Consider the following 23,631-nt stretch of genomic DNA (forward strand, 5'->3'; position numbering starts at 1 on the left):
GGTGAGAATGAGCTGTGGGGCCGGTACGGGGGGAGTGTGCCAGGCATGGTGTGTGCAAAGGCCCTGAGGTGGGAATGGCCCGGGCACCTGTGAAAAGCAGACAGAGGGCAAGACAGAAGGCAGGACATGGAGCGACAGAGAGAGGAGCCCAGGCTGTGGGGCTGGGGGCAGACGCCATGGGGCCTGGTGGGCTGTGTGTGGCAGGAGTTTGCATTCCAAGCAGAGGGCAGCCGTGGAAAGCTGGTTAAGCAGAGGTGGGAAGACGATGCTAGAGGGAGCGTGGAGGACTTCCAGGGGCACCCAGGTGCTTCGGGGCTGGGTATCAAATGAATTGTGCAGCACACGTGGCTCACCCCACCCAAAGGCCCCAGGTGGCCAGATCCTGATTATTAAGTAAGCCAGGAATCCAGATTTAACCAGAATACAGATTTGGGGCCCTTAGCCCCAGTCTGTGTGAAAGAAGTACTTTTTCTCCTTAGTATTTTGTGTAGAATCTCCTGATTTTTATTCATGTATCTGGGCAATGAGACCAATCTGAAAAGCAACAGACGACTTCTCGGATACTTCCTGGAGGACAGGCAGCAGCATTCCCAGGGCTCGCAAGGCTGTGTGGCAGACCCAAAGGGGACAGAGCAGGCACATAGTCTATGGGCCAGCCGCTCACGAGTGCTCATGGGGGAGACAGACCTGGGTGACAGCAGATTGTCTGCCTCTCTGAGCCTCGGTCTGTTGTGGCAGTTGCCCACCATTAGTGTCAACTCTAATAATTATTGTTGTAGCTCAAAATCAGAGCATGTTGGGGTGCTAAGACTGAGCTTGTTTTGCACATAGGCGACTTCCGATTTCCCAGCCTCCTGGGAGGGCTGATGGATCCAGAGCCTCCTGTAACCTGACTCTCCCTAATGCCTGTCCAGCTCTTTGGAGCCTCCCCCTGAACAGGGCAAAAGCACACAGACTGGTTTTGATTAGACGGGGCCAGATGCATGAGAGGGGTCTGCCAGAGTCCGTCCAGCTTCCCAGCCAAGAAACAAGGCCACAGGGCTCAGCCCTTCTGAGTGGCCCCACTTCCCAGGCACCAGCTCTGGGTTTTGGAGTACTGAGTTCTCAGCTCCAGCTCTTCACGTGGCCTTGTGGCCTCCGCACAGTCACTCCTGCCTCTTTAGATCCCTTCTGTGTGAAGCGAGCTAGTCGCCCTCTCTGGCAGAGATCTGTTAGGGGGCAAATGCTCTGAAGCAGTCAAGTGCAGTACCTGTCCTACAGGTGGCACCTGACGTAGGCCGCTTCTTCAGGTGTTTAGAACTCAGGCCTGATTTGGGGACACACACAGGCTGCTCCTTTGTCTATGTGCTGGACAGAAGGGTATCCAGAGCCACTGGGATCAGCCAGTCTCCCTCTGCTCAGTGTTCCCCAGTGCTGGTTCTGGTGCCGTGACAGCCCACGCTCGCCTCCCGCTCAGCCCTAGCCCAGCAAGTGCCTCAGCCCCTCCTTTGGCCAAGGCCCAGCCTCCACTGCCCCAGTCACAGCCAGGGGCCTGGGCTTCTGGGAGCTGGCACCTTCAAGCTCTCTCCCCCTGCCACATTTGCTCTTCCTTGTCTTTAACTTACATAATATTTTGCTCCAGGAAAGTATTTCCTCCTGGAGGAACTTTCTCCTTTTCTCTCAATGAAGAATTCTTTCTTTCAGTCTGATCAGAACTGATTTGGGAGTAGAAAGTACTCTGAAAGGCCTGGGTGCACTAGCTATGTGATTGCAGGTCACTGTTTCGTTTATTCTCTCATTCATTCATTCATTCATTCGTGTGCCATATTTTCAGCTAGTCCCTGGGATTTCAGGCATGGTCCCCTCTGAAGCTTTCAGTCTAGAAAGAGGATAGAATGCTAAACAAGAGTCCTTAGAGTTACTGTATAATAATGAGCTGAGAAAAATGCTCTGGGAAAGATACGCACAGTGCCTCACCCTTGTAATCCCAGTGACTTGGGAGGGTGAGAGGCAGGAGGATCACTTGAACCCAGGAGTTCCAGCCCAGGTGACAGGAGGATGGCTGAGAGGGGAGGTAGCAGGAAGATGGCTGACAGGGGAGGTGGCAGGAGGATGGTTGAGGGGAGGGTAGCAGGAGGATGGTTGAGGGGAGGTGACAGGAGCATGGTTGAGGGGAGGTGACAGGAGGATGGCTGAGGGGGGAGGTAGCAGGAGGATAGTTAAAGGGAGGTGACAGGAAGATGGCTGAGAGGGGAGATGGCAGGAGGATGGTTGAGGGGAGGTGACAGGAGGATGGCTGAGAGGAGAGGTGACAGGAGGATAACTGAAAGGAGAGATGACAGGAGGATGGTTGAGAGGGGAGGTGACAGGAGGATGGTTGAAGGGACGTGACAGGAGGATGGCTGAGAGGAGAGGTGACAGGAGGATGGTTGAGAGGGGAGGTGACAGGAGGATGGTTGAAGGGAGGTGACAGGAAGATGTCAGAGGGGAGGTGATGGGATAGCTGAGAGGGGAGATGGCAGGAGGATGGTTGAGGGGAGGTGACAGGAGGATAGTTGAGGGGAAGTGATAGGAGGATGGCTGAGAGGGAAGGTGACAGGAGGATGATTGAGAGGGAAGGTGACAAGAGGATGGTTGAGGGGAGGTGACAGGAGGAATGAGTGAGAGGGAAGGTGACAAGAGGATGGTTGAGGGGAGGTGACAGGAGGATGGTTGAGAGGAGGTGACATAAGGATGGCTCAGAGGGGAGATAGCAGGAGGATAGTTGAGGGGAGGTGACAGGAAGATGGCTGAGAGGAGAGGTAACAGGAGGATGGTTGAGGGGAGGTGACAAGAGGATGGCTCAGGGGAGATGGCAGGAGGGTGGTTGAGGGGAGGTGACAGGAGGATGGCTCAGAGGGGAAGTGACAGGAGGATAGCTGAGAGGGGAGGTAGCAGGAGGGTGGTTGAGGAGAGGTGACAGGAGGATGGTTGAGGGGAGGTGACAGGAGGATGGTTGAGGGGAGGTGACAGGAGGATGGCTGAGGGGAAGTGACAGGAGGATAGCTGAGAAGGGAGGTAGCAGGAGGGTAGTTGAGGAGAGGTGACAGGAGGATGGTTGAGGGGGAGGTGACAAGAGGATGGTTGAGGGGAGGTGACAGGAGGATGGTTGAGGGGAGGTGACAGGAGGATGGCTGAGGGGAGGTGACAGGAGGATAGCTGAAAGGAGGAGGCAGGAGAATGGTTGAGACAGGAGGTGGCAGGAGGATGGTTGAGACAGGAGGTGACAGGAGGATGGCTGAGAGGGGAGATGACAGGAGGATGGTTCAGAGAGGAGGTGGCAGGAGGGTGGCTAAGAGGGGAGGTGACAGGAGGATACTTGAGAGGGGAGATGACAGGGGGATGACAGAGAAGGGAGATGACAGGAGGATGGTTGAGAGGGGAGATGACAGGAAGGTGGTTGAGAGGGGAGGTGGCAGGAGAATAGTGGCGGGGAGATGACAGGAGAGTGGCTGAGATGGGAGGTGGCAGGAGGATGGTTGAGGGAATGTGACAGGAGGATGGCTGAGAAGGGGAGGTGGCAGGAGAATGGTTGAGGGGAGGTGACAGGAGGATGGTTAAGAGGAGGTGACAGGAGGATGGCTGAGAGGGGAGGTGACAGGAGGATAGCTGAAAGGAGAGATGGCAGGAGGATGGCTGAGAAGGGAGGTGACAGGAGGATAGCTTAGAGGGGAGATGGCAGGAGGATGGTTGAGGGGAGGTGACAGGAGGATGGCTGAGAGGGGAGGTGGCAGGAGGATGGTTGAGGGGAGGTGACAGGAGGATGGTTGAGGGGAGGTGACAGGAGGATGGCTGAGAGGGGAGGTGGCAGGAGGATGGTTGAGGGGAGGTGACAGGAGGATGGCTGAGAGGGGAGATGGCAGGAGGATGACTAAGAGAGGAGGTGAAAAGAGAATGGTTGAGGGGAGGTGACAGAAGGGTGGCTGAGAGGGGAGGTGACAGGAGGATGGTGGAGGGGAGATGACAGGAGGATGGCTGAGAGGGGAGATGACAGGAGGGTGAGTGAGAGAGGAGATGACAGGAGGATGGTTGAGGGGAGGTGACCAGAGGCTGACTGAGGGGGAGGTGGCAGTAGGAAGGTTGAGGGGAGATGACAGGAGAATGACTGAGAGGGGAGGTGGCAGGAGGGTGACTGAAGGGAAGGTGACAGGCAGGGCAGGCACACCCTCAACTGAGCCCTCTGTCTGCCTCAGATTTACACTTCAGAGAGGTCTGTTACTCGTGTCACATAGATGTGGAATATTTTAGTGGCAAGTGTCTCTAGACAATGTGAGGCCTTGTTCTCTTTATGACAAGGAGCCCTGAGGTCTGGGGGACCAGGGGCTCTTGGCAGGACTAGCTAGTGTGCCTTTAAAGAGGCTGAAAATGCTGGGTCTTCAGCATCTCACTTAGTGTCTGTTTCAAGCATCCAGGAAAGGCTTGTGCAAGGGGCAGATGTCCACCGTCCCTCTCCTGATCGGCTGGCGCAGGATGGCTGAGAGGGAGGTAGCAGGGTCCTGGAGCCTGAGTCAGTCGCTGGGACTTGACTGGTGTGAGTGAGAACAAGCTCAGGAATTGGGGCTTCACTGGGAGTCAGGAGCTTGGGAGGCTCATGGGGTTTCAGCTTTCCCTGTAGGTGTTCTAGGGCTGTGGGGACAGAAGGACTCTTCCTGCCCTCTGTACTGCACTTCAGTGACCATGTGCCCAGACCCCTCCATCCCTCCTGCACAGGTAGACCTTTGTGCCAGGGCAGGTCCTTCCAGAACCCACAGGCTGCAGGAGAGGCAGACCTGAAGCAGCTCGGGACCGGTGGGTGGAGGGCTCGGCAGGTGCCTCACGGCGGATGCGGGAGACCGGGAGAGAGCTTGCTCCCTCGCTGTCAGTCAGCAGAGAGGACTGCATGCCATCTTAGCCCGTTCCTGCTGCTGTCACAGAATAGCTGAAAGGGGGTAATTTATGAAGAACAAAAATTTACCTCTCACACTTCTGGAGGCTGGCGGTGCAAATTCAGGGCACCAGCAGACTCAACGTCTAATGAGATCTCTGCTTCTTGGACGGTGCCTCTTGGCTGGCAGCGGGAAGTAGGGCCTCTCCAGCCCTTTTAAAAGCCACTAATCCATCCATGAGGGCAGAGCCCCCTGATACTGCTGCATTGGGGATTAACTTTCAGATCATGAATTTTGGAGGGGACAGACACTTTCAAACCATAGCATGTGCTTACTGGATGGTGGGCTTCAAAACCAAGTGTTTCTTTCCAGCCAGCACTCAGACTGCTAAGCGAGTGGAGGTGAAGCCCTGTACCTTAAACCCCCTTAAGTGGGCTGTGGTCAGAAGCATTACAGGAGACCAGGCACGCCCTGCCCCTGCTGAGTCCCCTGCTCCAAGCCCACAGTAGTCTCAGGACTGGCAGGGGGCTCCTTGACAAAGGTCACCCAAGAGTTTTCAGGTGCCGATTCCCTGGGGTTGGGGCAAGGCAGAGATCTGGGAGGTCCCACTATAGAGGCAGCCTGTGTCTAAAATTCTTATCCTTGGCCCTCCTGCCACCCTCCTCCAGGCTAGTCCTTGGTCCTCCTCCTGACTCAGTCTCCTGCTCTGCCTCTCCTGCTCCCACTTGCCCGTGGCCTGTAGGCAGACTGGACACTGCCCTTCCCCCAATCCTGTCTCAGCCCACAGGTGTCCCCAGCAGGCCCAGCTCCACCCTCCTGCAGCTTTGCTGTGGTTTTCTAGGCAGCACCACCTTGATGCTCATAGCCAGCCCGGGAAGCCAGGAGGCACTCGGGATGAGCGCCACCATCCCCGTCACAGGAGGAAAACAGCTTCCTTGTGCCGCTCCGTAGGCAGCACTTCAGAATCAGGGCCCGGATGTCTGATGCCAAAGCCAGTTCTTTTTCCCCTGCTCCATCCCTCTCCCAGACTCATAAACAAGCCAATGGGCAGAGTCCCACACCCCCTCCCAAGCCACCCAGCTGCATGTGGGCTTAGGATCCCATCCGTGTGCTTGGCCGGTGGGCTCCTGTTGGCTTCTGGGATGTGAGTCCCACATTATGGAATGTGGGCCAGGCCTTGACCTGAGGGGCCCTAGCATGGCCCTGCACAGCCAGGGACATCCGCTGCCCTGTTCTAGGGCTTTCCTTCATCTGCTGTGGGTGTTGGAGTACCATGGCTAGGAACTGTGTAAAATGAGGGGAGATGGTGTGGCCAGTCTCCAGCCTCAGCAGCTGCCCCTCCACTACTCCCTGGGGTGGACCAGCCAGGCCAGAGGGCTGGGCAGGACATGTGGCATTGCAGGTTCTCCTGCTCCCCTGCCTGCTGCAGACCAGGTGGGCAGGAGAATAAACAGCTCTCTTGCTTAGTGAGGAGATTTACCGTGCTACTGGAGAAGGCCTGTCCTGGCCCTGTGCGGTCCGGAATGGCCCTCAAGGCAGGGACAATAAATCCAGCCCATTATATTTTATGAGCCTCCCACCCCATAAACAACTCCTTTGGCTGGTGAGCCCAGTTTCACGCCCCTCTCCTGGCCTGGCCTTGAGCCAGCACTGGGGGCACCCCCAGTACCGACTCACAATATTAGCAGTAGAAATGTTCTCCAAGCTGCAGAACCTTCAAGTCTGCTGGAGTAGACGGTGCAGGGCCGGGGTGATCTGCAGCTCAGAGAGCACCAGGCCGGGACATAGCTGGCCCAGCCCTGGCTCCCTTCACAGCCACAAGTCCTAGTTTCTTATCTATAAAGAGGGGCAAATTTTAGAATGTTTCATTATAGAATTGTTTATGAGGATGAAAATTAGATCATATATACAAGGTATGGCCCTAGTGTAGCACCTGGCCCCGGGATCAGTAGAATAGCTGTCACATGCATCATAGCTGAGCATTACAAAGGGCCAAACATTGTGCCCAGACTGACATGAGTCATGGAATCCTGAGAATGATCTGTGTCGTGTAGCTACTGTTATCCCCATTTTGCAGGTTAGAAAATAGAGGCTGAAAATAAAGTGATTTGTCAATAATGAGTAACTAGCAGAGGCAGGATTTGAACCCAGGTCTGACTGCTTCCTAAGATCAAAGAAACTAAATGAACACACAGCTGGAGGGGCAGGAGCAGGGTGCGCCACACAGCCCAGACCGCCATGACGCAGGAGCCCCCGCCTCACCATCCCACTGTCTGCCTGGGCCAGGCTGCCGTCCTTTTCCTAAGTTAGCACAGCAGCTGCCCAGTGGGTCTCTCCGCCCCAGGCAGAGCCACTGCTCCTCCTGGCCCTTTGGCCACATCATTCTCCACTCAGGACCTTAATGTGGCTCCCCAGAGGGCTCTGGCTCTCCCAGCCTCTCCTTGCCTTGCGTGTCATGAACAAGCCACAAGCTTCTCATCCCAGCCTCCGCTCACAGGGCTCCGTCTGTCTGAAGTACCCTCTGACCCCAACCGTCGCTCACTCAAGAGCACTCTACACAGAGCCCCTCCTCCCTGCGCCCTCCTGACACCCAGGCAGAGCTGGCGGGCCCCTGCCTCTTTGGACCTGTCTCTGTCTCGTCCACACCCTACCCTCTGCCTCTTTGCACTGTTCCTCATGTCTCTGCTCCCAGGTCTTTCTCCCTCAAATGAGGTTCTTCCCTTGGGCACAGGACGCCCTGCATCCCTGGTGTCCAGCATGTGGCCTGGTAGGGAGCAGGCAGTCAGGGGAAGCTGAGGACATGTCATTGAGCCAAGGTGCACCAGAACTGAAAGGACCCTTTGGTGGGAACTGGCCAGCACACCTGTTCTAGAGTAAGGTAGCAGAGGCCCTGGAAAGGTCATGTGGCCTGTTGGAGGTCACCTCGCATGCTGGTGGCAGAGGCCTCTAGGCTCTTGACCAGAGGCCATCCCCTACATTGCAGCCCATGGCCTCACTTCCAGCCCGGGGCTTGTGAGCAGAGTCCCAGCATGTGAAAAGCCATGCAGATCCAGAGTGTGGGTTCAGAAACCACTGGGCAGATGCCTGGTTGGCACTGTGGAGCCAGCCACAGTCATCCTGGGTCATTTGGGGTCTGATTCCTCCCCAGCCTCTGTGGGCCTCATTAGGGAAACTGGGTTGTTACTGTAGCCGTGAGGCCTCAGACCAATCTCCTGGCAGAACGTCTGCCTAGGCAGGCTTTTGTCCCCCAGCCTGGTGGCCATTTGTCTCACAGGACTCTTCCTGTATTTATGGCCCACACGTCTTCCATTCCTCCTCAGCACCGGACGCAGGCTCCTCCTTGGCCTCCTCCTTGGCCTCAGCCCTCTCCTAGCCCTCTCCTGGCTGCTCTGGCCTCCTCCCTGACCAGCAGTGGCCACTTCTCCAGCTCCAGCCCTGACCCCAAGCCGACTGTCCCCCAGACAGGGTGCCTAGCCACAGCATTGCCAGCTGCTCAGAACCAAATGTATTATCTTCCCATGTCCCCAGGCCTTCTTCCCAGTGTGCCCCACGTCAGGGAGAGGCACCAGCACTGGAGTGTCACCCTGGACCCTTCCCCGCTCTTGGCTTCCACGTCCCTGATCATGTTCCACCACCCAAGCCCTGCGCACCTCTCAAATCCCCGCCTGCTTTCTCCAGGCACTGTGGGTGCTAATCGGCATCCCTGCGTCTGCCTCTCCCCCTTCCCTCCTCCACACTGTGGCCAGGGCACACTCTCCAAAGCCCACGTCAGCCCTGTCCCCCAGGCGGGGCCCTCGCTGCCCTCCCAGGCCTCTCACAGTCCAGCTCCCTCCGGCTCCTGCACACAGGCCCTTAGCGATCTGAACCCCAGTTCCTGCCATGCCGGCCCCCTCTCCCTGAAGAACTCAGTCACCCTTCAAATCCCAGCTCACTTTCACCTCCTTTCTGACAGTCTCTGGCTCTTTGGCAGGCGTGTCTTCCTCTTGCCCCGCACTTACGTTGGAGAGAGGTTCAGTCCTGTACCAGAGGACCAGTCTGTGACTCCCGAGAAGGACCAGGGTGCCCGAGTCGTCTTCATGTTTTTTACGTCGCACACAGGGCTGGGTGCAGAGGAGACGTGTCAAATGGGAGTGAAAAGGGGATGAGATCCACCTCATGAGGGAGACGATGCCTCAATTATGTGTGGCATCAACTTAGAAAGTGTCCTGTGTGCCAAGCCGTGTGCCCAGCACCCCCAGGAGAGGGCGCCAGGGCCGCGCAGGGTCTTGCGATTTCTCAGGGTTCTGCGGTTTGGCAGGGTGCCCTGCAGCTCTCTCGCCTGGGCTCCCACCCTCAGCTGCAGTCAGCTTGCTGGTCTGCTGGGCTTCTCTCGCCACAAGGTCTCTCGCAGGCTAGCCCAAGTTTGTCACAAGTTCAGAGTCCCCAGCCCCACTCCCCAGCTTCCCATGGATTGGTGCCTCCAGGCCTCTGCGTGAGCTGGTTTCTCTTTGGGAGCACCTGTCCTCCTGCTGCCAGCCCCACTCCTCCCCCCCCCCCCCAGCCTCACAGCAGTGAGCACGGCAGATCTGTTTACTGAACACGGTGACGAATCAGCAGCATGTTTAAGTGAGAATAAACGGTAGGACTTGGCTTAAGTTCCCAAGGGTGATTGTACCACCTGTGGCTCCCAGCTCTGGGGTTTGTTGAGTGCCTGCTGTGCCCTAAGCCCTTAGCGCCTTCGAAGGGCCTGAGGAGGTACCAGCTGCCGCCCCATCATGTGCATGGTAGAGGGGCGTGCTCACCCCTGGAGTGCTGGGCCAGGACTCGGGTCAGGTCTGTGGCTCTGCAGCCCCTCCCTGCTCCTCACTGTGGACGGTGGTGGACGGTGACTGGCTGTGGCATTGGGAGCTGCTAATGGTCTTAGAGTGCCTCCCGCTAATGTGTCCCCCATTGTTCTTGTTGGCTTCTCCTCCCAGGTCCCCAAGGGCTGCTGTGAGGACACCTTAAGGATGCTACCCCCCTGGCCCCTGTGTCTGGGCTGCCTCCATCTGATCACCTATGGGAAGGAGAAACAGACTTGTTCCCTGCTCACAGCAGGGCTGAGGGTGGCACTGGACATTGCCCCCCCCCATGGCTTCCTTTAGGGTCCCTATGGAAGGAGGGGTAGGGTTAGCAGATAAAAATGCAGGGTACCCACTTAAAATGGGATTTCAGATAAACAAGCGCTTTTTTTCGTGTATGGCCCTTACAACTTTTGGATATATTTATACTAGGAAAGCATTTGTTGTATATCTGAAATTCATATTTAACCGAGCATCCCGTATTTATATTTGCTAAATCTGGCATCCCTAGGGAGGGAAGAAGGCCATCTCTGGCCTCCCAGGCCCCCGGCAGTGGAAGCTCAGGAGCTGAGTAGGTCTCTCTGGCAGGTCCTCTCTGGGCCTCGGCAGGGGTTTGACTTGAGTGGGGTGACACCTAGTGATCAGCTTGGGAAACTTCAGGAGGCGAGGAAGAGGAAGGAGGGATCGCTGTGGGAGGGGGTGGCCTTTCCTGGTCTTGGGGGGCTTCAAGGATCTGAGCTGGAGCCCATAACCCCTCTTACTCCCCGTTCGCACTCTTACAAGAGGGTTTTAGTCTCCCACCTTACAGATGAGGAAACTGAGCGTGATCTAAGATCACACGCCTTAGAAACAGTGGGAGTGGGGGCATGACCCAGAGCTGCCAAAGTCAACCTGCCCCACCTCCATGATGCCATGACCCCCATGTGGCCCTTTGTGGCTCTACAAATGATTCTTGGTCCTCCCAACTGTCAGAGACAGGACCACCTCCTCTTCCATGGAGGCAGCTTCCCTGGGGTTCCCAGTGCCAGGACTGGCCGAGGCACCAGGGCAGGGAGGGGACACTGAAGGGAGGCTGGTGTCCCTCCTGCTTTCAGAGATGGCAGGACCCAGCCCACTCCTCTGCTCCCATCTTGCGTGCCAGGAGCCGACCACAGCCTCGGCTATCTGCCGTCCGTATACGTGGTGCCTGCCTGCGGTGAGCAGCGTGGCAACGGACTTGATCTCAAACTGAGAATGCGCCTGTGGGCATGGGCACGCCGGCTGTTTCTGCCAGTCTCCACACACAGCTGCACACAGGTGGTGCTTAGCAAAGGCTTATAGAATGAGAGAGTGAATGAACGCATGAGCTGAAAGCCTGATTGAGTCTTCAAACGAGGACAGCGGTGCCTTGTGAGCCACCTCCTGATGTAACAGAAAGAATGCTGAGCTTGAGAATCCAGGCGGCGCTGAAGTGGAGGTTACATGTGGATTCTGTGGGACTGCTGTGTGGCCCAGGGCAGGTGGCTCTGTGCGACTCAGGACAGGTACTGTCTTGGGGGCTTGGTCCTCCTCTTTGGGAGGGAGAGCCTCCATCCATGCACTCTCCAAGGCCCTTTCCGATTCTGGCTTTCTGGAAAAGCCACCCATTCTGGCTGTGTGTTAACACAAAGCAGGACAGTGTCCTGTGCCCTGTGTCCCTACCCAGTAAGCTCATCAAGTGGCCCCCATGCAGGTGTTTGTTGGACACCTCCCATGGGCTTGGCTGTGGTCTGGCCACTGTGAGAGCAGAGCAGGGCGAGAGGCGCAGACTGGTCATGTGGCCAGGCCAGCACCTGAATAGAATCTCAGGCCTGAAACAAAGGAGGCGCTCCCTGCAGGGCTGTGGAATGGGTGGACATGTGAGCAGGCGGACAGATGGACAGGGAAGGCCTTGGGAGCCAAACAATACCAGGTGGGCTTTTGTGGCTGGACAGGCTGGGTGGGAAGTGCATGCCCAGAGGGACTAGTCCTCCTAGGGCCCTGGCAGTGGCCTCCAAGCCCCAAAGGAGGGCCTGGGTGTCATGAGGGCAGAGGGGCCGATACTCAGGCACATGGGGTGGGCAGGAAGAGGAGCAGGCAGAGGCTCCAGGGGACAAGCTCTTTCCTCTGCATCTGCTGGGGTGTCGTGGGCCAAAGCAGTGGGGAGTACGAGGGAGGGCGAGAGGAGCAGAGTCCCCTTCAGGGGCCATCACCTGCTGTGTGGGCACCAGGGCAGGAGTAAGGTGAGCCTTTGACTCAGGGCTGGGACACCTTTGGACCCACTGTTGGAATGGTCGCTGGGAGGTCGGATCCTGGCCCCATCATACAAGTTGGGAGACCTGGGCAAGTCTCTTTACCTTGCCCAGGGTATCCTCACCTGTCATGGCTTCCTCACCTGTCAGGTGGGGCTACTGATAGTATCTGGCACTCGGTTGTTGAGAGGTTTAATTAGGGAAGTTTGCAAAGAGCCTGGCATGGAGCCTGGCACAGAGGAGCTCCGGGTCGGTGGCAGCCACAGCCTCTTCAGTTGCTCCCATTTTACAGATGGGGCTGCCTCTTGGGGTGCTACCTGGGGGTGGCTAGGCTCAGGGTCAGGTGGGGGTCTTATCTGGGGCTGCTAGCTACTAGTACCTGGCCAGGCCTGGATTTACCCCAGAGGGTGTAATTTGGGGGTACAGGGTGGGGTACAGTGCTGCGTCTCTGCGGAAGCCCACCATATAATGAGAGGCTCTCAGTGCAGGGCTCCAGGGGCAGGTGCTGTTAGCATGTAATTAGGGGATCTGGGGGAGCCAGACCAGCGGCCAGGCAGCCAGGCAGACCGATGTACCACTGTTGTCTGAGTGCTGGCCCCTGTTTTGATGCAGAGTCTGAATCCTAGAGTGGCTGAGCTGGGCCCCTCACCAGCATTGTTGGGTTCAGCTAATGTTTCCTCTGTATTCACTGGGGACAAAGAGGTCACTCAGGTGTGGGCCCTGCCCCCTTGAGAAGCCCCTCTCGGGTGGGTTGCAAGGGCGATACATAACCAGTTACGGTTAGTGTGGTGGATCCTGAGTAAATGGCAGCTCTGGCATCCTCAGCCCACAACAAGCTTCGGGTGGCCTGTGCTGCAGCCAGCGCTGCCACCATTCTGTCTCGTTCCAGCTCTGTCCCAGATGTATCCTCTGCCCCCAGTCACTGACCCCTGTGTGCTCAGTGTTCTCACCTGTTAGTGGACGTAATGCAGGCTGAGGGGCCCTTATCCGAAATGCTTGGGACCACAAGTGTTTCAGATTTTGGATTTTTTTAGATTTGGGAATATTTGCATGTGCATAATGAGATATCTTAGGGATAGGACCCATGTCAAAACACAAATTAATTTGTTTCATTCATCTGTTTTAAACACGTAGCCTGGAGGTAATTTTATACAGTGTTTTAATTTGTGCATAAAACAAAGTTTGTGTTAAGTACTCATGTGTGGAATTTTCCACTTGTGGCATCATGTCAGTGCTCAAAAAATTTTGGATTTTGGAGCATTTCAGATTTCAAGTTTTTGGTTGAAGGACTCTCAGTGTGTACCGGGCCATACCCGCCTCCTGGGGCTGTCGGAGAGTCACTGAGGTGACGCATCCGAGGTGTGTGGACAGCACTTGGTACATAGGTAGTTGTAGGTGAACACGTGCAGCTACCACTGCTGTCATCGTCATCTTTCCCACTGGTACAGTACCCACAGCTGCTCCTGTACCTTTCCCTTTGGCAGGACCTTTCTGGTACTTTCTTTGGGCCCCCTTCGAAGTTGGTGGGAGCCCGAGTTTGTTTTCCCTGCCTGACTTGGACAGCTTACGAAGTGTGGGTCAAGACGGCAGTAGCCTCTGCCTCCCCCCGCCCCTGGGGCTCTGGCCTCTTTCTTGGCTCCCTAACTTTCTGTTGATGAGGTGAAGAGGAGGACCCCTTCCTCCCAAGTTGCGGGGGGAAGGGCAGGACAAGGTAGTTGTTCTTTTCTCCCTGCTCTGCTGTTCCCAGCTTGCTGTCCCTTCCCATGTGTTTAAGGGACATGGATGCAGAAAATGATGTTATTGATGAAGTTGCCATAGCAACGACCCTTAGGACACATTCCGGCTTTGTTTTCCCAGGCTGGGGGCTCCCAGTGTGTTTGTACTTAGGCCCCGCTCGTAAGTACAAACACTGGGGCTGCCACCACTCCTTGCCTCGGATGCATCCGTGAACTTGCTTTGCAGAGGGTGGGAGGTGCACACTGGCCGGGGCCAGGCAGGTCCTGCCATCGTTCCTCTCTGTGGCCACTCTGGCAGAGTATCCCAGAATGGTAGAGGGCCTTTAGGAAAAACAGGCTCTAGTGGGGAAGGGGCCTGTCAGAGGATCCAGAGAGGGTGAGGATCTGGGGGTGGGGTCCATCAAGAGGGAGCGCTGGGCACTTGGGAAAGAGGGCACATCCTGGGGCACGCCTTTCCCCCGGTCTGCCCCGCCTCCACGTGCCTGTCTGTGAGGTGGGCACGGCCACCCCTGCTTCTCTGGCTTATTGTGAGGGCCCAAGTCCTTATGTCATGCCTTCCAGAAAACTTAGGGAAGAGGCTCTTAAATGTGTCCAATCCCACTTTCGTCCCTGTCCCCACAGCCACTGTCCCCCTCACCAGGCTCCTCTACCCCTTTCAGGGTGACAGCAACAGCCTCTCCACTTGTTTCTGTCCTGCAGTCCTGTCCCTCGGGGTGCCTTCCACACAGCATCCAGAGATCTTTCTGGCACATCAATGCATGGGTGCCCTATTGAAAGCCCTCCTGCCCAGGACAGAGTCCCACAACGGCCTCATCTGCACCCTTAGCCAGCGCCACACTCACTGAGAGCAGGGGCTGCACATTTATTGTGCATCTGGGAGGCAGGTCCTGTGACTATGAGCACTAAGGTTCAGAGCTGTGGTGAATTGCCCGAGGTCACACAGCAAGTGGCGGAGTCCAAATGTGAACCTGGCAATGTGGCAACAGGGCATCCGTCTCCTCACTGCTCCCAGCCCATCCTGGGCACCAAGGAGACACTCGGTCGGAGTTTGCACAGTATAATTGGATTTGGATGGGTTGGATCAGATTAGATTCGACCTGGCAGGCAGCCTGGCCTGATGGGCGCTGGCCCTCTGAGGACCAGGATTTCTGGGAATGACTCTGAAATTCTATCTCACTTCCCCTCCGGGGGTGGGAGACAGGCTTTCTGCTGAACTCGTCTCTGGCTGCCCCCCACCCCATCTAGGCTGAGGGAGATGTTGTGTGAGTCCTAAGAGCAAACATAAAGCAAAGCAGAGAGCCACAGGACAGAGTTTGGGCCAGGGCCCATTGGTCTCACAGGCTCACGGAAGTCTGCTCTGTGCCTGGGCCAGGGCTGGGCCTCTGGGATCAGGGGTGGGCACGTGTAGGCTCACGTCAGGGTGAACAGTCTGCCAACTGGAGCCAGCCCCAGTGGGCCTGGCTGGCTGGGAGGAGTTGGGTGGGGCCGGGGGCTGCCTCCGAAGCTTTGGCAGAGGAAGTGGAGTCACAGACCCATGAAGTCCCAGGACCGTTCTCCTGGAGCAGCAGCGCTTGGTACCAAGACCTCACGTGCCCCAGAGTTCACCTCTCCACCTGCGGTCCTCCATGTGGCCCCCATGGCCTTGGCAGTAACCATCCAGCAATACCACCTGCAGGAGAGGCACGTTGCCATTTCTCCCTGTTAGCTCGCTGCCCTCAGGATGGCCCTCCTGGGAGAGGGCAGGGAGGGGATGCCACCTGTTCTGCCCCTGAGGCTCCAGGGTAGAATGGTGTCCTGTCTCTGCTCCTGCCTGCTGCCCCTGTCCCTGTGCCACTGTGGCCATTCTCAGTCCATGCTAGTCCTGGGGTCTCCTCCACTCCAGGGTGCCAAGCTAAGTGAGGGGGAAGGGACTGACCACACTGACCACATGACTTCTCAGAGCTGTGGGCTATGAATTTCCTGCATCAGGCGTGCAAAGCACTGTGCTGTGTTTCAGAGAACACACAAGGGATGCCACAACAGCTTTCCAGAATTCTTGTCTTGCCCCCTAAAATAGCAGACAATGGCTTGATCTGAGATAGGAGAGCTGTTATTTCTCTCTTCCTTCTTCCTCCTTCCTCCCTCTCTCCTTTCCTACCCTTCCTTCTCTCTTTCTCTACTTGTTCTTCTCTTTCTTTCAGCCACTGTTTGCTGATTCCTAGCCCTGTGCCAGGCCCTGTGCTGGGTACTCATGATACAGAAAAGCAAAGCTCAGGCCTCCCCCAGTTACCCATGGCTGGCAGGGGAGAGAGTAGCATAAGCAGCTGTTCCGATTTGATGCGAGCAGAAGGAAGCAGCAGCAAAGTGGAAACGCTGTGGTTAACAGTCATGCTTCATTGAGAACCTGCCCTGTGCCACACTGGATACAGTTGTCTCATTTGAGCTTCACAGCAGTCCTTGGAGGTAAAGATTATCACATCCCCACTTCACAGCTCAGAAAACAGAGACCCAGAGAAGGCAGCAGGGCAGCCAGAGGGAGTTCCTGCCCCAGCCCATCTTTTGAGTTGGATAGTCTTCCTCTGGGTGTCTTGAGGGTGGCGAGCACATGGCCGTGCCACCTTAGGGGCCTGGAGTTGGCCTCTCTTGGTGGCTTTTCATGCACTTGCTAAGCATTGGCTGAGCATCTGCTGTGTGCAGCGGGGTTCCAGGCACCACAGCCAGCAGTGACCAGGACACATCCCCTGCCTGAGGAGTTCACCATCTTAAGGGAGAGACCAAGAGCGAGTGCAGATACAGAGCTACCCAACCGGCATGTTTTAAACTAGGGGAAAGCACAGAGAGCCAAGAGAACCAAGAACAGCAGCTTGGATTGGGGTTGGGTCCTGAGCAGCTCTGGGAAGAGGAAGGTATCAGTTAGGCAGAAGAGGGACCAGTTTCTAAGGCCAAGCGCAGAAGAGGGAGGGTAAAGGAGGGGTGTGGAGGAGGCTCTGCCAGACCTGCTTCTGACCTCAGTCGGAGGCCCCAGTGGCTGCAAAGGGCCTCAGCAGGGCTCAGAATACAAGCCAGTGAGGGAGTCAGAGACCCAGGCAGTTGTAACACAGCTGCTCGGGGAACCTCGCCCCATTTGGAAAGGCTGGAGGGGTGGCGGATGTGGCCAGAGACGTCCTGTGGTGCCTGGGGCTGAGGCTCTGTTCTAGCTCAAGACCTTCCAGTGATAGCCATGGAAGGCCAAAAGAGGAGCCAGGCATTGTGTGCTTTGTTGAGGGGCTGCCCAGAGAGCTGCATGGGGAGGCAGCATCTGAAATGGCCCTGAATTTTAATAGGCTTTTAAGTTGGGGACAATTAGCAGTAACAGGCACCATGTATTAGGCTAATTCTGTGCCGGTTCTGGATTCTGCTCACCCAGGAAACGTTTGCTGCCAGTCAGCTATCTGGGCGGACTCCAGGACAGGAAAGCCCTGGCTGGGAGCCTGGCGGCCGGGGTTCTAGTCCTGCTGTGTGGTCTGAGACACTCACTGCCCACCTCAGGGGCTCATTTTCTCCTCCTGAAAGAGAGATAGACAAGATGAACTGCACGAATCCACCCAGCCCTGGCCTTCTGTAGTTCCAGCAGCCACACGGCCTGTCTGCTCACAGCCTGAAGGCCAGCGCTGCCCGGAGTGGAGCTGGCAGGGGAGCTGGACTATCAGCACAGGGGAAGCCACAGTCCCCCCCAGGCTGGTCACTTACAGCCATCCTTGGAGTGGTTGCAGGGCTCATTTTGAAATGTGTTGGTAATACTGTGATGCCCACCCATCTTGGGGAACAGTGCCCCGGAAGCACTCACACTGAGCAGACTCCAGCCTGGCTGTCGGGAGAGCTGCAAGGGCTCTTGTCTCAGGAAGCCCTCCCCTCACTTTGGAAAACAGTTTTTAATAAAAATATATTTATTTATGATAATATGTAATAAGTTTTTAATTTTTAAATAAGTTAACAAACATAAATTCCTCTCCTTTAATTTCTAATATGGTAAATAGTAATAGCTGTAACCCATAAGTACATATACCAAAGCTCTTGGGGCTCCTCTATAATTATTACGAACTTAAAGAGGTCCTGAAGCCAGTCCCACTAATGGTCACCACCCCATCCCTTGCCACCTGTTGGAGGGACAGTGGGGCCTTGTGCTGGGGCTGCCGGGCCAGGGGCAGGGTGCGGGAGCCTGGCCTGCAGCATTGAGTGAGATCTGATCACAGCTCCTCGACTCCACCTCAGGGTCCTCAGGTGGAGTGGAGGCCCCTCCTCTTTCCCTGCAGTGGTTCAGAGGACTAAGGTGGAGACCTCTGAGACAGGCACACTGCTGACGGGGACTGGGGCTCGCCCTTCCCAGCTCTGCGGTTCTGTTGCTTCGCGTCACGGTGACCATGGCTTACTTACTATAGTTGGCGGTGATGCTAGATTTCCCCAAAAATTATCCTTTGCTAGCAAAATAACAAACAACATCTTGGCTCATTTTTAAAGTCACTGTTCTCAAAAAGAAAGATCACTTGATGGCAAGTCCATGGTGAAGGAGAAAACTGAGCGATCTCTACAGCTTAATACTCTGTAGTGCAAGATTCGGGGCTGCGTCAGCTCCCCAGGGACAGATTCATGGCTGGTGATGATTAGCAGGGCTTCTCGTAAATTGTGGTTCTTTTGCTGGGAATGGAAATTCAATCTCCCTTTCTTCATCACACATAAGCCTGAGCTAAACAGGGGCCCTTGGGCTCTTCCCAGCCTATGAAGAACCACAGCTCTCCTTATAGTATTGATCTCCATGCCACCCGTGGGACAGCCCTGGGAAAGTAGCGTGGGGTGGTAGTGTTGGGGAGTATAGCCCATGAATCAAGAAGCTTCGAGTGGCTGGGTGCAATGGCTCATGCCTGTAATCCTGGCACTCTGGGAGACTGAGGCAAGAGGATTGCTTGAACTCAGGAGTTCAAGACCAGACTGAGCAAGAGTGAGACCCTATATCCACTAAAAATAGAAAAATGAGCCAGGCATGGTGGTGTGTTCCTGTAACCCCAGCTACTCAGGAGACTGAGGCAGGAGAATTGCTTGAGTCCAGGACTTTGAGGTTGCTGTGAGCTAGGCTGACACCATGGCACTCTAGCCCAAGTGACAGAGCATAACTCTGTACCCCCCAAAATAAAGAAGCAGCTTTGAGGAATTGGTGGACTTTGAGACAGGCCTAGGAATTAGTTTATGGAAGACAGGAGAGGCTATCCGGGGAGGATGGAGGAGCAAAGGGGAAAAGGGCGATGGGGCACCTCTGGGGGACAGCAGGCAGCGTGGATTGATCGCAGGCCCAGGGAATGGAATGCGTGTGGGAGGATGGGACATGGGGCTGGGAAGAAGCTGGACAGCAGGCAGCCACGGGAGCCATAGGAGCAGGGAGGGCAGGCGACCCTGGGCCTTGAGCCCACCACTGACCATGGACATTAATGATGGTCAGGGAGAGTGCTTGGTGGCCACCACCCTAGGCCACACCCTTGCCAGGGCAGGAGTCTCCCAGAAGACCTGATGAGAGACTGAATATGTCTCAGTGGGCCAAGGAAGTTCCTCTACTGAAAGCCACCCCTGAGGCGGGGCTGCCTGGCCAGGGCCCCAGGGAGGAGTTGCACTTCCTCCCCCTCTGCAGCCTTCAGAAGTTAGTGCTCCGTAGGGAGATGGAGTCTGTGCCTGCACTCTTCCTGTCTGACCACATTGCGTTCGCATCCCTCCTCCGGGAGGCAGGCAGAGGTTACGACGCGTTCTACAGAGGAGGCTCAGAGAAGGGGAGCAATGGTCTGCAGAGCACACAGCTACCGCTGCCTGACTTCACGACAACCTTTCTAAGAAAGCCATGTGCTAGGGCTGGTTTGTCTCAGCTTGTGAGAGCCAGCTGTGCACAATTTCTTCCCAGCTCCACCTTCAGTGACATCTCCCTGGTAGCTCGAGATCAGCCATGGGCGGAGTATTTATACCACAGAACCTGGCAAGCACTGCAGATCAGCCTCCACCCGCAGGTGGGTCAACGGCGATCAGCATGCCGCCGTCTGTGCGGGTTGTGCGGCAGTGCTCCTGGAATCGAGTGAGCGGGAAGGGCTGCTCTCTCCACGTGAGCGGTCACTCCTGTGAGGAGCAGCAGCATGAGCGGGCTTTACCCATTCAGTCGGCGGTTCGTTGGTTTTACTCTGCATTAGTCCGACAGTTTGATTTGAAGATGTGAGAAAATCAAGGTGAAAGAATGATAAAAATGGCAAAATCCAGTGACACCAGGAGTAAGGGTGCAGGGCAGAATGCAAGCTTCACTCTTGTTTGTTGGTTTGGTTTTAGCTTTAGAGTTTTTTTTAATCTTTATCATAACTACCAGGGTGTTTGTGTTTTCATCATATCCTAAGTTGCCGCATACCCGTGTTTAAAGTGGATGGGGTTGAGATGGCGTCACCTTGAACAAGAGGCCAGTGTATCCCTTGGGGCAGGAGACCACCACCTCGTGTGTGTGCAGCTGCCTGCGGCATTCACTTCCTCTCTCCAAGGCCAGCTCCACTCCCGCGTTAGCTTCTCGAGGCGGAGGTGGGAGTTGGGTCCCAGTGTGCTGGCAGACAGCAGCTCTTCCCTTTCATCTGCCTTTGGCCTCTTGATGGACTTGTGACCTACAACCTCTCACTTGATCTCTGACCTCATAAATTCTGGAAACTCCTCACAAACCACCAGGAAGATAAACATCAGCTGCGGTCAATGGAAGAGGGCCTGAGCTACCCCAGGCAGACAGGGAGGGGGTGTAAGGTCTGCTGGGGTGGGGGTGTCCTAGAACCATGGGTGACTGGGATGGAGGGGGCAAGTGACTCCAAAACAAAAGTAGTTCCACAGACCACGTGTGAAACCCGACCTAGGGCAGGAGCTTCACCTCCGTGGGTCCGAGGTGTCATTTACAGTGCAGCTCACAGAGCGAGGCCCGACTCCAGACCCAGGCACCAGGCCCTTGGTTTCTCCCTAAGGGATCTCCATGTGAGTGTTTGATGCACATACATGTGTGTATGTGTGTGTGTGCGTGCACATGTGTGTACAGTGCATGCAGTGGCAGCCCAAGAGCGCACCATTTGATTGTGACATGCCACCTGGCTATCTCTTTTCAGCCTGAAATTTTCTCTCTCCCTCCCTCTCCCTGGTCCCCAACCCCTTTCTTGTCCATCTCTCTTCCCAGAGGGTATGAACTGCATGAACAAAGACCATGGCTGTGCCCACATCTGCCGGGAGACGCCCAAAGGTGGGGTGGCCTGCGACTGCAGGCCCGGCTTTGACCTTGCCCAAAACCAGAAGGACTGCACACGTAGGTAGATGGAGGCAACTGGGTCAGACATCCCCACGCGCCTCCTGCCTTTGCTTTGTGGAGGGTCTGTCCAGCCTGCTGGACATTGGCCAGGGAGGGCTGTCAGCCTCATGGGGTGGAGAAAAGGGCAGGGCGTGGGGGAGGCATGAGGAGCAGGGGTGTGAACCCCAGGCTTGGGGTCTTCCCCACCAGGCGTGACACCACCGACGCTGCCCCGGGAGCTGGGCTGGATCTCACGCTGGGCCCTGAGCCTGAGCTCTCCAGCAGGAATGGAAGCTATGGCACAGAGGTCTAAAAGCCCAGGCTTCTCCATAGGCCTGGGAAGCCCTTGGTAATGGGGTAGTACAAAGAAGGACAGGAGTTTGGTTTTGGGATCCCGTTCTGGCTGTGCTGACCTTATTTCCAGGGTCAAAGATCAGAACTCACATTCTGACCCTTGCAAAGCTGACTGCAAACAATGATACCTTGGGAGATTTGGGTTAAATGAGGCCTTTGGCCAAAGGTGCCATTTCAGGACCTGCTTGGAGGTTGTTTGCAAGGCTCAAGTGTAATCCAGCCTCTTGACAGGGTCACCCAGTTCTCCAGAAGGAGTGGGAGCCAAGACACAAGTAGGACAGTAGCTGAGCACACTCAGCTGATCCACAAATGCTTCAGACACAGCACATTTGCCCAACAGCCATGTAGGGGGATGGCAGGATGGAGCCACTCCTTATCGGGCAGCAGGGATACCCAGACTGACGTTGCGTCTGCCCCGTGTCTACAGAGAGTGGAGGGGGCTGCTGTGAGCACTCCCCATCTCTGGCCAGAGACAGGCGTTTCATAGCAAGCCCACTTTCTGACGCAGAACAGTGTTATGGAGGCATCCGATTCCAACTCTCAATAGAGAAAGTGGTCCTCACCTAGCTGTTGCAGTGGGAGACTGAGGCTGACCGGCTGTCATAAAGAAAATAACCTTTCTTCCCTCCCTCATTCTGTGGAGAAGACAGCTGGCCCTTGTTGGTCCATCCTCCTTAGTCTGTGATTCTCTCAGCTGTCCTCAGCTCTCCTTTGGGCATCTCGTCACACCTTTCCAACTCATGCTGTCCTCAGGCAGTCACCAAGGCCCTGGGACCCACATTCATCAGGCAAGACCTGATCCGCCCATTCCCCAAAGTGGAGGTGCTTCCTTTTGCCCCAGCTATGATGCGAGGGGTGGGCCAGCCTTCCTGTGTTTTGGCTCTTTCCTGTGGAATAACAAAGATAAGCAGGCATGCTGTCACCAAGGGCAGGACCAGGCAGGGGCAGCCCCAGCCCTGGGACCCCAGCGAGGCAGCCTTTCCTCTATGCCAGACGGATTCCTTTAACTGCAGAGGAACCTCCTGCCAGCCAGCTGCTTTCAGAACAGAAAATGCTAACTTCATTTTCCCCAGTCTTCCCTGTTGCGTGATCCAAGTTTCCTCATAAGAAAGGCCAAGGGCAAGAACACATGGAGTCGGCAGGCTCCTGGATAGCCAGGACAGTGCACTCCCTCCATCAGGGGACGGGCTGCAGGCCAGCGTGGCTGGGACAGCTCACTACCTGATTCCACAGTGCCATCTGGGACAAGTGTCCAAGGACAGTGTGCTCAGAGAGCATCTCCTGAGAAGCTGGCCTATGTGAGCAGCTAAGACCAGCCCCCCACCCCTACCCTGGCTGCCCCATCAGAGAAGAGCTAAACCCTTGCCCGGAACATTTGCTGGTTTCTGGAGCAGCAGTCCCACGTCCCTACTGGGTGGCTGGGTATTGCCAAGGTATGGAGAGCCTGGTGTGGTTTCCAGGGCCCTGAAGCCTCCCATGAAGGGCCTGTGCAGGTGGCTGCCCAGCCAGTCCAGCTTTGGTCCCTCTGTGTTGTTAAGGAGGCAGTGTCGGTGTGAACTTAGGTCTGAGCTCTGAGACTGTCACTCTTGTTCTTGAGGTCACTTGTGGTCCAGGAAATTTTGGATTGCAAGTTGGGTTGGGGGCTGACACCTGGCTTAGCCAGCCTTTCTGGACCAGGCTGGACCAAATTCTCGTATGTCCAGAACCCAGGATCCACACCAGGGCCAGAGCAGGTTTTCTCCATCCTTCTCTGTCTTCCTAGAGCTTGGGCTCAGATATTTTCATGAGAACTGTCGGCTTCTCCAGGTGCTCGAAGCTCGGCCCATGGGGGTCTGTGAGATGCACAAACACCTGTGTGGAAGGAACAAGGGTCCCTGAGTGGAGACCTCCCTCCAGTTCCCTCAGGCAAGCCTGTGTCCTCATTAGAGGCACTTTTGGGGCACAGCCCATCCCAGAAGCCCCCTGGAGCTTGGGGAGAGCTGTCCATAGTATTCTCACTGCCTTCTCCCTAGCTCCATCCCTGCCCACTCTGAAATGGGACTCTGCTCAGTCCCAGAAAGGCACAGGATGCCCAGCCCAAACTGGGTTCTGCCTAGGTCTCTCCCTGTCACCTGAGGTGTGTGCAAAGCTGCAGCCTCCTGGATTGCTTGGCTTCACTGAGCCTCTTCCTGGCCAGAGAGACAAGCTGCTTCAGAGATGAGCGAATGGGACTTCAGGATGCCAGGCTCCACCCCAGAGTGCTAAGAGAAGAGTCACTTCTGCAAAAAAAGGGCCAGAGGGCTTTGTGCTTGAAGCCCC

At 56.0% G+C, this 23,631-nt stretch overlaps 1 protein-coding gene across 2 annotated transcripts in view; it reads left to right on the forward strand.

Moving 5' to 3' along the window:
* The window catches only part of SCUBE1 (signal peptide, CUB domain and EGF like domain containing 1), a 124,737-nt gene that overhangs the window by 48,102 nt on the left and 53,004 nt on the right, over positions 1–23,631 (forward strand). For both annotated transcript variants that reach the window (XM_076006930.1, XM_076006931.1), the window contains exon 5: positions 20,872–20,997. In XM_076006930.1, the coding sequence (XP_075863045.1) occupies positions 20,872–20,997 (126 nt within the window). The remainder of the gene's footprint in view (positions 1–20,871; positions 20,998–23,631) is intronic.

The sequence above is a fragment of the Microcebus murinus genome, chromosome 10 (assembly GCF_040939455.1).
Source record: "Microcebus murinus isolate Inina chromosome 10, M.murinus_Inina_mat1.0, whole genome shotgun sequence".
Classification (NCBI taxonomy): Eukaryota; Metazoa; Chordata; class Mammalia; order Primates; family Cheirogaleidae; genus Microcebus; species Microcebus murinus.